At 57.2% G+C, this 12,405-nt stretch overlaps 2 protein-coding genes across 2 annotated transcripts; one reads left to right on the plus strand and one right to left on the minus strand.

Annotated features, from left to right (window-relative positions):
- The first annotated feature begins 734 nt into the window (after positions 1-734).
- NANOS3 (nanos C2HC-type zinc finger 3) lies at positions 735-7,757 on the plus strand. Its single transcript, XM_059872063.1, has 5 exons — positions 735-856; positions 1,038-1,208; positions 2,713-3,105; positions 4,534-4,814; positions 6,199-7,757. Exons 1-4 carry the CDS (start codon positions 735-737, stop codon positions 4,772-4,774), a joined length of 927 nt encoding a protein of 308 aa, XP_059728046.1. The 3' UTR covers positions 4,775-4,814; positions 6,199-7,757.
- LOC132340916 (break repair meiotic recombinase recruitment factor 1-like) lies at positions 7,692-12,271 on the minus strand. Its single transcript, XM_059872103.1, has 5 exons — positions 12,013-12,271; positions 9,926-11,856; positions 8,139-8,197; positions 7,971-8,042; positions 7,692-7,880 (listed from the first exon to the last, which is right to left on the minus strand). The coding sequence occupies exons 1-5, from the start codon at positions 12,041-12,043 to the stop codon at positions 7,763-7,765; spliced, it is 2,211 nt and encodes a 736-aa protein (XP_059728086.1). The 5' UTR covers positions 12,044-12,271; the 3' UTR covers positions 7,692-7,762.
- Between the last annotated feature and the right edge of the window lie 134 nt (positions 12,272-12,405).

Below are 12,405 nucleotides of genomic sequence, written 5' to 3' on the forward strand. Positions count from 1 at the left end.
CTGCCCAGGAACAGATCCTAAAATCCAGAACAGGTCCAGATCCTGGATCCTGGATGGGAGCAGATCCCAAAATCCCGCTGGGATCCTCACAAGAACAGGGCCAGATCCTGGATCCCGGATGAGAACAGATCCCAAAATCCAAAGCAGGGCCAGATCCTGGATGGGAGCAGATCCCAAAATCCAGACCAGGGCCAGATCCTGGATCCTGGATGGGAGCAGATCCCAAAATCCAGACCAGGGACAGATCCTGGATGGGAGCAGATCCCAACATCCCGCTGGGAACCCAACAAGAGCAGGGCCAGATCCTGGATCCTGGATGAGAACAGATCCCAAAATCCAAAGCAGGGCCAGATCCTGGATGAGAACAGATCCCAAAATCCAAACCAGGGCCAGATCCTGGATCCTGGATGAGAACAGATCCCAAATCCAGACCAGGGCCAGATCCTGGATCCTGGATGAGAACAGATCCCATATCCAGACCAGGGCCAGATCCTGGATGGGAGCAGATCCCAAAATCCCGCTGGGAACCCAACAAGAGCAGGGCCAGATCCTGGATCCTGGATGGGAGCAGATCCCAAAATCCAGACCAGGGCCAGATCCTGGATGGGAGCAGATCCCAAAATCCAGATCAGGGCCAGATCCTGGATGGGAGCAGATCCCAAAATCCAGACCAGGCCAGATCCTGGATCCTGGATGGGAGCAGATCCCAAATCCAGATCAGGGTCAGATCCTGGATGGGAGCAGATCCCAAAATCCCGCTGGGATCCCCACAAGAGCAGGGCCAGATCCCGACATCCCGGATCCCGGTGCGGGATCCCCGTCCCACCAGGCAGCGATCGATCCCCCAGCCCGGCGGGTGAGTTTGGGGTCAAACCTCCACTTTCCCGCTCTCCCGCCGCGCCCCTGCCCCCCGCAGCACCCCGAAGATTTCGGGATCCCCCCCCCGCCAGAGCCCGGCAGGATCATCCCGGGATCCCCGACAGATCCCAAACTGGGCGGTTTCCCCCCAGATCGCTCCTGGGGGGGATTCCCGGCAGGGCCCCGGGGGCGGGCAGCGCCCGGGCAGCAATTAGCGCGATTGCGGTGATTAACCCGACCCGCCGCGGCCGCGCCCCGCCCGTCTGGAGGCGCGGACACCCCGGCGCTGACCCCCGGCCACGCGCGGCGGCTAGGCCCGAACGGAGGCACCGGCGGCACCGGAGACACCGGTACCGGCAGCGCTGGGAGCGCTGGGAGCGCTGGGAGCGCTGGGAGCACTGGGAGCACTGGGAATACTGGGAGTACTGGGACGGAGCGCTGGGAGCGCTGGGAGCACTGGGAATACTGGGAGCACTGGGAATACTGGGACGGAGCGCTGGGACGGAGCACTGGGAGCGCTGGGAGCACTGGGATGGAGCGCTGGGAGCGCTGGGAGCACTGGGAGCACTGGGAATACTGGGACGGAGCACTGGGAGGACTGGGAATACTGGGACGGAGCACGGGAGCGCTGGGAGCACTGGGAGTACTGGGAGTACTGGGACGGAGCACTGGGAGCGCTGGGAGCACTGGGATCACTGGGAATACTGGGACAGAGCACTGGGAGCACTGGGAATACTGGGATGGAGCACTGGGAGCGCTGGGAGCACTGGGAGCACTGGGAATACTGGGACGGAGCGCTGGGAGCACTGGGAATACTGGGAATACTGGGATGGAGCGCTGGGAGGACTGGGAGCACTGGGAGCACTGGGAATACTGGGACAGAGCGCTGGGAGCACTGGGAATACTGGGATGGAGCACTGGGAATACTGGGAATACTGGGATGGAGTACTGGGAGCACTGGGAATACTGGGACGGAGCGCTGGGAGCACTGGGAATACTGGGATGGAGCACTGGGAGCACTGGGAATACTTGGATGGAGCGCTGGGAGCACTGGGAATACTGGGACGGAGCACTGGGAATACTGGGAATACTGGGATGGAGTACTGGGAGCACTGGGAATACTGGGACGGAGCGCTGGGAGCACTGGGAATACTGGGACGGAGCACTGGGAGCACTGGGAATACTGGGATGGAGCACTGGGAGCACTGGGAATACTTGGATGGAGCGCTGGGAGCACTGGGAATACTGGGACGGAGCACTGGGAGCACTGGGAATACTGGGACGGAGCGCTGGGAACACTGGGAGCGCTGGGAATACTGGGACAGAGCACTGGGAGTACTGGGAATACTGGGACGGAGCACTGGGAATACTGGGAATACTGGGACGGAGCGCTGGGAGCACTGGGAGTACTGGGACGGAGCACTGGGAATACTGGGAGCACTGGGACGGAGCACTGGGAGCACTGGGAGCACTGGGAATACTGGGAGCACTGGGAGCACTGGTACAGAGCACTGGGGTGTCCAGCCCCACGCCACCAGCAGCACTGGCCGGACCAGCCCCACGCCACGCCAGGAACACCGGGGACACCGGGAGCACCGGGGACACCAGTACCGGAGCACTGGGAGCACTGGGAGCACTGGGAGCACTGGGACGGAGCACTGGGGTGTCCAGCCCCACGCCACCAGCAGCACTGGCCGGACCAGCCCCACGCCATCCCACAACTGGGGACACCGGGAGCAAGGAGCCACATCCAGGCACGCGCCATGCTGGTGACACCAGAGGCGGTGACACCAGAGGTGGTGGCACCAGAGGCGGTGGCACCACAGGCGGTGACACCAGAGGCGGTGACACCAGAGGTGGTGGCACCACAGGCGGTGACACCAGAGGCGGTGACACCAGAGGTGGTGGCACCAGAGGCGGTGGCACCAGAGGTGGCCATGCCACGCCAGAAGCGCCACAGCCTGGCTGGGGAGGCACGAGGACGCTGTGGTGTCCCTCGCCACGCGGAGCTGGTGGCACTGGGGTGGCCGTGCCGCTGGAAGCCACCGGCCAGTTTGACATGTGGAGGGACTACCTGGGGCTGGCGGCCCTGGTGGCCCTGCTGCTCCGTGAGCCTGCGGGCCTCGGGGACATCTCAGTGACAATGGGGGCTCTGGCTCCGTGCGATGGGCCAGCTCCACGGGCCGGGCCAGCTCCACGCTCTGAGCCAGCTCCAAGTGCTGGGCCAGCTCCACGCTCTGGGCTAGCTCCACGCTCTGAGCTAGCTCCACATGCTGGGCTAGCTCCACGCTCTGAGCTAGCTCCACGCTCTGGGCTAGCTCCACGCTCTGGGCTAGCTCCACATGCTGGGCTAGCTCCACGCTCTGGGCTAGCTCCACGCTCTGAGCTAGCTCCACGCTCTGGGCTAGCTCCACGCTCTGAGCTAGCTCCACGCTCTGGGCTAGCTCCACGCTCTGAGCTAGCTCCACGCTCTGAGCTAGCTCCACGCTCTGGGCTAGCTCCACATGCTGGGCTAGCTCCACATGCTGGGCTAGCTCCATGCTCTGGGCTAGCTCCACGCTCTGAGCTAGCTCCACGCTCTGAGCTAGCTCCAAGCTCTGAGCTAGCTCCCTGTGCGGGGCTAGCTCCACATGAGGGACCAGCTCCACCTGTGGGGTCAGCTCCATGCACTGGGCTGGCTCCGTGTGCGGGACCAGCTCCACATGTGGGGCCAGCTTCGTCTGCCAGTCCAGCTCCACCAGTGGGATCATCTCTGTGCACTGACCCAGCTCCACCAGTGGGATCATCTCTGTGCACTGACCCAGCTCCGTGTCCCAGTCCAGCTCCACGCTTGGGACCATCTCCATACATGGAACCATCTCCACATCCCAGACCAGCTCCACCAGTGGGACCGTCTCTGTGCACTGACCCAGCTCCACGTCCCAGACCAGATCCACCAGTGGGACCATCTCTGTGCACTGACCCAGCTCCATACATGGAACCATCTCCATGTCCCAGTCCAGCTCCACGCGTGGGACCATCTCCATACATGGAACCAGCTCCACATCCCAGACCAGCTCCACGCGTGGGATCATCTCTGTGCACTGACCCATCTCCATACATGGAACCAGCTCCACATCCCAGACCAGCTCCACGCGTGGGATCATCTCTGTGCACTGACCCATCTCCATACATGGAACCATCTCCACATCCCAGACCAGCTCCACCAGTGGGACCATCTCTGTGCACTGACCCAGCTCCACCAGTGGGATCATCTCTGTGCACTGACCCAGCTCCACCAGTGGGACAATCTCCATACATGGAACCAGCTCCATGTCCCAGTCCAGCTCCACCAGTGGGACCATCTCTGTGCACTGAACCAGCTCCACATCCCAGACCAGCTCCACCAGTGGGACCATCTCCATACATGGAACCATCTCCATGTCCCAGATCAGCTCCACCAGTGGGACAATCTCTGTGCACTGACCCAGCTCCATGTCCCAGTCCAGCTCCACCAGTGGGACCATCTCTGTGCGCTGACCCAGCTCCACGCGTGGGACCGTCTCTGTGCACTGACCCATCTCCACATCCTAGACCAGCTCCACCAGTGGGACCATCTCCATACAAGGAACCATCCCCACATCCCAGACCGCCTCCCGCCGCGGTCCCGCCTCCATTCACCGCCCGCTCTCCGGTGCCGTGCTCCTTCTGCCTGCACAACGGCGAGGCGCCGGCCGTGTACCGGAGCCACAGCCTGCGGGACGCGCACGGCCGCCTGCAGTGCCCGGTGCTCCGCAGCTACGTCTGTCCCCAGTGCGGGGCCACGCAGGACCAGGCTCACACGCGTCGCTTCTGTCCCCGCACGCACCGCGGCTACACCTCGGTCTACTCCCGGCCCGCGCCCGGCGGGAGGAGGCAGAGCAACGGCGGGATGTAGCCCCGGGAGGGAGGAGGGAGGATCCCGCCGCACCGGGCAGGTAGGGGAGGGGTGGGGCGTGGCGCGGCAGGTGTGGCACGGCCTGGCTTTGGGCAGGGGTGGGATTGCTGGTTTAGCCAAAGCTGGGTTTATCCCAATTCCCGGGATTTCTGTTTTATCCAAAGCTGGGTTTATCCCAATTCCTGTTTTATCCAAAGCTGGGTTTATCCCAATTCCCTGGATTCCTGTTTTATCCAAAGCTGGGTTTATCCCAATTCCTGTTTTGTTCAAAGCTGGGTTTGGGCAGGGTTGGGATTGCTGGTTTAGCCAAACCTGGGTTTATCCCAATTCCCGTTTTACCCAAACCTGGGTTTATCCCAGTTCCTGTTTTACCCAAACCTGGGTTTATCCCAGTTCCTGTTTTATCCCAACCTGGGTTTATCCCAGTTCCCGTTTTACCCAAACCTGGGTTTATCCCAGTTCCCGTTTTACCCAAACCTGGGTTTATCCCAGTTCCTGTTTTACCCAAACCTGGGTTTATCCCAATTCCTGGAATTCCCGTTTTACCCAAACTGGGTTTATCCCAGTTCCTGTTTTATCCCAAACTGGGTTTATCCCAGTTCCTGTTTTACCCAAACCTGGGTTTATCCCAGTTCCTGTTTTACCCAAACTGGGTTTATCCCAGTTCCTGTTTTACCCAAACCTGGGTTTATCCCAGTTCCTGTTTTACCCAAACCTGGGTTTATCCCAGTTCCTGTTTTAGCTGGGTTTATCCCAGTTCCTGTTTTATCCCAAACTGGGTTTATCCCATTCCTGTTTTACCCAAACCTGGGTTTATCCCAGTTCCCGTTTTACCCAAACTGGGTTTATCCCAGTTCCTGTTTTATCCCAAACCTGGGTTCATCCCAGTTCCTGTTTTACCCAAACCTGGGTTCATCCCAGTTCCTGTTTTACCCAAACCTGGGTTTATCCCAGTTCCTGTTTTACCCAAACTGGGTTTATCCCAGTTCCTGTTTTACCCAAACTGGGTTTATCCCAGTTCCTGTTTTACCCAAACCTGGGTTTATCCCAGTTCCTGTTTTACCCAAACCTGGGTTTATCCCAGTTCCTGTTTTACCCAAACCTGGGTTTATCCCATTCCTGTTTCACCCAAACCTGGGTTTATCCCAATTCCTGTTTTACCCAAACCTGGGTTTATCCCAGTTCCAGTTTTACCCAAACCTGGGTTTATCCCAGTTCCAGTTTTACCCAAACCTGGGTTTATCCCAGTTCCAGTTTTACCCAAACTGGGTTTATCCCAGTTCCTGTTTTACCCAAACTGGGTTTATCCCAGTTCCTGTTTTACCCAAACTGGGTTTAGCCAGGATGGGATTCCTGCCCTAACCATGGGGTACCTGCTGCTGCTTCCCCGTGCTCCTGCCTCTCTCTCCTGGCTTCTCTTCCAGGGACTTCCCCAGAGGATCAGACCACGGCTGGGAGCTGGACTGGAACCAGTTCTGGAGCTGCACTGGGACCAGTTTGGAGCTGGACTGGGACCAGTTCTGGAGCTGCACTGCGACCAGTTTGGAGCTGGACTGGGACCAGTTTGGAGCTGGACTGGAACCAGTTCTGGAGCTGCACTGGGACCAGTTCTGGGAGCTGGACTGGAACCAGTTCTGGAGCTGCACTGGGACCAGTTTGGAGCTGGACTGGAACCAGTTCTGGAGCTGGACTGGGACCAGTTTGGAGCTGGACTGGAACCAGTTCTGGAGCTGCACTGGGACCAGTTCTGGAGCTGCACTGGGACCAGTTTGGAGCTGCACTGGGACCAGTTTGCCCAGTTTGTGTCACCTCCTGACGCCGTGGCTCCCTGCAGGATCCAGATGTGGGCGCTGCCAGCGAGGCCAGTTTGGGATTTGAGTTGAGTTTTGGATTTGAGTTTTGAGCTCAGAGCTTTGGGTTTGGTTTGAATTTTGAGTTTTGGATTTGAGTTTTAAGCTCAGAGTTTTGTTTGGTTTGAGTTTTGAGCTCTGAGTTTTGGATTTGAGTTTTGAGCTCAGAGCTTTGGGATTTGAGTTTTGAGCTCCGAGTTTTGAGTTTTGGATTTGAGTTTTGAGCTCAGAGTTTTGGGTTTGGTTTGAGTTTTGAGTTTTGGATTTGAGTTTTGAGCTCAGAGTTTTGAGTTTTGGATTTGAGTTTTGAGCTCCGAGTTCTGATTTGAGTTTTGAGCTCCGAGTTCTGATTTGAGTTTTGAGCTCTGAGTTCTGATTTGAGTTTTGAGCTCAGAGTTTTGTTTGGTTTGAGTTTTGAGCTCTGAGTTTTGGATTTGAGTTTTGAGCTCACAGTTTTGAGTTTTGGATTTGAGTTTTGAGCTCAGAGTTTTGTTTGGTTTGAGTTTTGAGTTTTGGATTTGAGTTTTGAGCTCTGAGTTCTGATTTGAGTTTTGAGCTCCGAGTTCTGATTTGAGTTTTGAGCTCTGAGTTCTGATTTGAGTTTTGAGCTCTGAGTTTTGAGTTTTGGATTTGAGTTTTGAGCTCCAAGTTTGATTTGAGTTTTGAGCTCTGAGTTCTGATTTGAGTTTTGAGCTCTGAGTTCTGATTTGAGTTTTGAGCTCTGAGTTCTGATTTGAGTTTTGAGCTCCGAGTTCTGATTTGAGTTTTGAGCTCTGAGTTTTGTGTTCACTTTTGAGCTCTGAGTTCTGTCAATCCCCAAAGGGCTCAGTGCTCCGGGGAGTACCAGATATTTTGGGTTGGATTGTGGAATTTTGGTTAATCCCAGGTCAAGAAGAGGCTGCTGCTCCAATATTTTGGCTTGGATTATTGAGTTTTCCCTAATCCCAGCCTGGGCAGGAACTGGGAATCAGCTGCTGCTCCCACCCCCTCCCCCTCCCCATTTTGGGTACCTTTACCCCCTTTTTGTGCCATCTCCTCACCCCCCACCCCCCATCCAGATGGAGAGCTGCATTCTCCAGACCAACCTCGCTTTATTCCACCAATAAATCCCCAAAGATTTCTGTCCCTCCCGACATCCCTACCCCTCTTTCCAGCGGCTCCCAGCGGGCGCTGCCCTCCGTGCCCGCCGTGCCCGCCGTGCCCTCGGCCTCCTCAGCAGCAGCTCCAGCCCTCGGCGGGCACCCATGGCCAGGCGGCTGCGGTGGGGGGGTGGGCACAGCTCAGGGTGGTGGGGAGGGGGCTGCACCCCCAAATTTCACCGAAATCCGGGCGGGTTTGGGACTTACTTGAGGTCGGAGAGCTCCCGGATCAGCCCGCGGATGACGTCGCTGGCGTCGGGCGGCTCGGCGGGTTTGGAGCTGCCGGGGGAGGGGAATTGGGGGTTGGTTTTGGTGGGAAAATTGGGGATTTGGGTTAAAAATGGGGGGTTTTGGTGCTGCTTGGATCTTACCCACCTTTGGCGTGGGGTGTTCGTCGGGGATGTGGGGTGGGGGTGGCCTGGGGGGTGCCAGGGCTGCGGGGAGAGAAAGGAGATGGGGAGGGCAAGGGGGGGAGGGTCCCACTTTGGGTGGGGAGGGGTCCCAGGTTGGGTGGGGAGGGGTCCCAGTTTGGGTGGGGAGGGGTCCCAGTTTGGGTGGGGAGGGGTCCCTGGATCCCAGTTTGGGTGGGGAGGGGTCCCAGTTTGGGTGGGGAGGGGTCCCTGGTTGGGTGGGGAGGGGTCCCAGTTTGGGTGGGGAGGGGTCCCAGTTTGGGTGGGGAGGGGTCTGTGAATCCCAGTTTGGGATGGGGAGGGTCCCAGTTTGGGATGGGGAGGGGTCCCTGGATCCCAGTTTGGGTGGGGAGGGGTCTGTGGATCCCAGTTTGGGAGGGGAGGGGTCCCAGTATCCCAGTTTGGGTGGGGAGGGGTCTGTGGATCCCAGTTTGGGATGGGGAGGGGTCTGTGGATCCCAGTTTGGGTGGGGAGGGGTCTGTGGATCCCACTTTGGGATGGGGAGGGGTCTGTGGATCCCAGTTTGGGAGGGGAGGGGTCTCTGGATCCCAGTTTGGGTGGGGAGGGTCCCAGGTTGGGTGGGGAGGGGTCCCAGTTTGGGTGGAGAGGGGTCTCTGGATCCCACTTTGGGATGGGGAGGGATCCCAGTTTGGGAGGGGTCCCTAGAACCCAGTTTGGGAGGGGTCTCTGGGTCCCAGTTTGGGTGGGGAGGGGTCCCTGGATCCCAGTTTGGGTGGGGAGGGGTCTGTGGATCCCAGTTTGGGATGGGGAAGGGTCCCAGTTTGGGAGGGGTCCCTGGATCCCAGTTTGGGATGGGGAGGGGTCCCTGGATCCCAGTTTGGGTGGGGAGGGGTCCCTGGATCCCAGTTTGGGATGGGGAAGGGTCCCAGTTTGGGAGGGGTCCCTGGAACCCAGTTTGGGAGGGGTCCCTGGAACCCAGTTTGGGTGGGGAGGGGTCTGTGGATCCCAGTTTGGGTGGGGAGGGTCCCAGGTTGGGTGGAGAGGGGTCCCAGTTTGGGGGGGGGAGGGGTCTCTGGGTCCCAATTTGGGATGGGGAGGAGTCTGTGGATCCCAGTTTGGGATGGGGAAGGGTCCCAGTTTGGGAGGGGTCCCTGGAACCCAGTTTGGGAGGGGTCTGTGGATCCCAGTTTGGGTGGGGAGGGGTCCCAGTTTGGGTGGGGAGGGGTCCCTGGATCCCAGTTTGGGATGGGGAGGGGTCGCTGGATCCCACTTTGGGAGGGGGAAGGGTCTGTGGATCCCAGTTTGGGATGGGGAGGGGTCTGTGGATCCCAGTTTGGGTGGGGAGGGTCCCAGGTTGGGTGGGGAGGGGTCCCAGTTTGGGTGGGGAGGGGTCTCTGGGTCCCAATTTGGGATGGGGAAGGGTCTGTGGATCCCAGTTTGGGTGGGGAGTGGTCCCAGTTTGGATGGGGAGGGGTCCCTGGATCCCAATTTGGGATGGGGAAGGGTCCCAGTTTGGGAGGGGTCCCTGGAACCCAGTTTGGGAGGGGTCTCTGGATCCCAGTTTGGGAGGGGAGGGGTCCCTGGATCCCAGTTTGGGATGGGGAGGGGTCTGTGTATCCCAGTTTGGGATGGGGAGGGGTCCCTGGATCCCAGTTTGGGATGGGGAGGGGTCTGTGGATCCCAGTTTGGGATGGGGAGGGGTCCCAGTTTGGGATGGGGAGGGGTCCCTGGATCCCAGTTTGGGATGGGGAGGGGTCTCTGGATCCCAGTTTGGGGCCATCCCAGCTGTACCTCTGAGCTTCCCTCGGGGGCTCCACAATCCCCTGGGTTTGGTGATAAAATTCCTGGGTTTGGTGATTCCAGCTGCTCCTCTCCTGCTCCACCCAAAATTCCCATTTCCAGTGGCTCCAGCTGCTCCTTTCCTGCCCCATCCACCTCCAAAATTCCCATTTTTGGTGATAAAATTCCTGGGTTTGGTGATTCCAGCTGCTCCTCTCCTGCTCCACCCAAAATTCCCAGTTTGGGAATCTCCCAGTTTGCCTCTGGCTGCTCCTCTCCTGCCCCATCCATCTCCAAAATTCCCATTTTTGGTGATAAAATTCCTGGTTTTGGTGGTTCCATCTGCTCCTCTCCCGTTCCACCCAAAATTCCCAGTTTGGGAGTCTCCCAGTTTGGTTCCAGCTGCTCCTCTCCTGCCTCATCCACCTCCAAAATTCCCATTTTTGGTGATAAAATTCCTGGTTTTGGTGATTCCATCTGCTCTTCTCCCGTTCCACCCAAAATTCCCATTTCCAGTGATTCCAGCTGCTCCTCTCCTGCTCCATCCACCTCCAAAATTCCCATTTTTAGTGATAAAATTCCTGGTTTTGGTGATTCCAGCTGCTCCTCTCCCGTTCCACCCAAAATTCCCAGTTTGGGAATCTCCCAGTTTGGTTCCAGCTGCTCCTCTCTTGCTCCATCCACCTCCAAAATTCCCATTTTTGGTGATAAAATCCCTGGTTTTGGTGATTCCATCTGCTCCTTTCCTGCCCCATCCACCTCCAAAATTCCCATTTTTGGTGATTCCAGCTGCTCCTCTCCTGGTCCATCCAGAATTCCTGGTTTTGGTGTTTCCAGCTGCTCTTCTCCTGCCTCATCCACCTCCAAAATTCCTGGTTTTGGTGATTCCAGCTGATCTTCTCCTGTTCCACCCAAAATTCCCATTTTCAGTGGCTCCATCTTCTCTTGTCCTGCTCCATCCCCCTCCAAAATTCCTTTTTTTGGTGGTTCCAGCTGCTCCTCTCCCATTCCATCCAAAATTCCCATTTTCTGTGCCTCCAGCTTTTCTTCTCCTCCTCTATCCCCCTCCAAAATTCCTTTTTTTGGTGATTCCAGCTGATCTTCTCCTGTTCCACACAAAATTCCCATTTTCAGTGGCTCCATCTGCTCTTCTCCTGCCCCATCCATCTCCAAAATTCCTGGGTTTGGTGGTTCCAGCTGCTCCTCTCCTGTTCCATCCAGAATTCCTGGTTTTGGTGGTTCCATCTGCTCTTCTCCTGCCCCACTCACCTCCAGAATTCCTTTTTCTGGTGATTCCAGCTGCTCCTCTCCCATTCCATCCAAAATTCTCATTTTCTGTGCCTCCAGCTTTTCTTCTCCTGCTCTATACCCCTCCAAAATTCCTTTTTCTGGTGTTTCCAGCTGCTCCTCTCCCGTTCCACCCAAAATTCCCATTTTTAGTGGCTCCATCTTCTCTTCTCCTGCCCCATCCATCTCCAAAATTCCTTTTTCTGGTGGTTCCAGCTGCTCCTCTCCCGTTCCACCCAAAATTCCCATTTTTAGTGGCTCCATCTTCTCTTCTCCTGCCCTATCCACCTCCAAAACCTCCAATTTTGACGATTCTCCACAATTCTCTCCTGCCCCATCCAAAATTCCTATTTTTGGTGACTCCAACTCATCCTTTCCTGCCCCATCCACTTCCAAAATTCCCACCTGGGGCGATTCCAGATGATTCTTTTCCACCCCATGGGAAATGCCCTGGTTTGGTGATCCCAGTGCTCTGCCACCTCCAATTTCCTCGTCTCTCCCTTCCTGAAAATTCACATTAAAACCACCAATTTTAGGGGGAGTTTTTCCCCCTTTTGGGACCTCGGGATCCATCCTGGCAGGATCTCCACAGGGATCGGCTCCTGGTGCTTCCAGAAGGATCCTCTTGGCCTTGGGAGCGTGGAATTTCCTGTCGCCTGTTGTGTGGTGAGGGAAAAAGGAGATTTTTTTTTTTGGACGGAAAGGAAAAAAGGAAATCAGTTTGGATCCAGCTGGGTCTCCCAGAAGGGGGAAATGACCCCAGTTGGGTCATTGTGGGCCCAAATTGGGATATTTGGCTGTTTTCTTTTTACCTGGAATTGGGCGGCTCCTGCGTTTCCCCATCCTGGCTCTATCTAAGAAGGATAAACAACTCAAATTATCCCAAATTACCTCAGCTCTCCATTTCACACCGCCCCAGTTCCCCTCAGGCCCTGGCAGCCATGTTCCCCTCACAGCCCTCAACGCCCTCACAGCCCAAATAAATAGAATAAAATATCCCCCAGCTCCCGTAAAGGCCCAACCGCCACATAATGCCCAAAACCCTCTGGGCTTTAGGTGAAAACCGTGGAATTTCCACCGATTTCCACCCCTTTATTCTGCCCACCGTCTCCCCTCACGTTTTTCCCGCCTTTTTCCCGCCGGCAGCGGGGCACGCTGGGAGTTGTAGTTCTCCCGCGCCGCTAAGCAGGGCGGTTTTTACGACA

Source organism: Haemorhous mexicanus, chromosome 34 (genome assembly GCF_027477595.1).
Source record: "Haemorhous mexicanus isolate bHaeMex1 chromosome 34, bHaeMex1.pri, whole genome shotgun sequence".
Lineage (NCBI taxonomy): Eukaryota > Metazoa > Chordata > Aves > Passeriformes > Fringillidae > Haemorhous > Haemorhous mexicanus.

Bases quoted from the DNA above. Each gene is read 5' to 3' on its own strand.
- LOC132340916 (XM_059872103.1), bottom strand. From the start codon at position 12,043: ATGGGGAAACGCAGGAGCCGCCCAATTCCAG. The intron at 8,198-9,925 runs GTACAGCTGGGA...CTCTCCCCGCAG, and splicing joins CCCCCGAGGGAAGCTCAGAG to CCCTGGCACCCCCCAGGCCA. The intron at 8,043-8,138 runs GTGGGTAAGATC...CTCCCCCGGCAG, and splicing joins ACGAACACCCCACGCCAAAG to CTCCAAACCCGCCGAGCCGC.
- NANOS3 (XM_059872063.1), top strand. From the start codon at position 735: ATGGGAGCAGATCCCAAAATCCCGCTGGGATCCCCACAAGAGCAGGGC. The intron at 857-1,037 runs GTGAGTTTGGGG...GATTCCCGGCAG, and splicing joins TCGATCCCCCAGCCCGGCGG to GGCCCCGGGGGCGGGCAGCG. The intron at 3,106-4,533 runs TCCACGCTCTGA...CCGCTCTCCGGT, and splicing joins GCTCCACGCTCTGGGCTAGC to GCCGTGCTCCTTCTGCCTGC.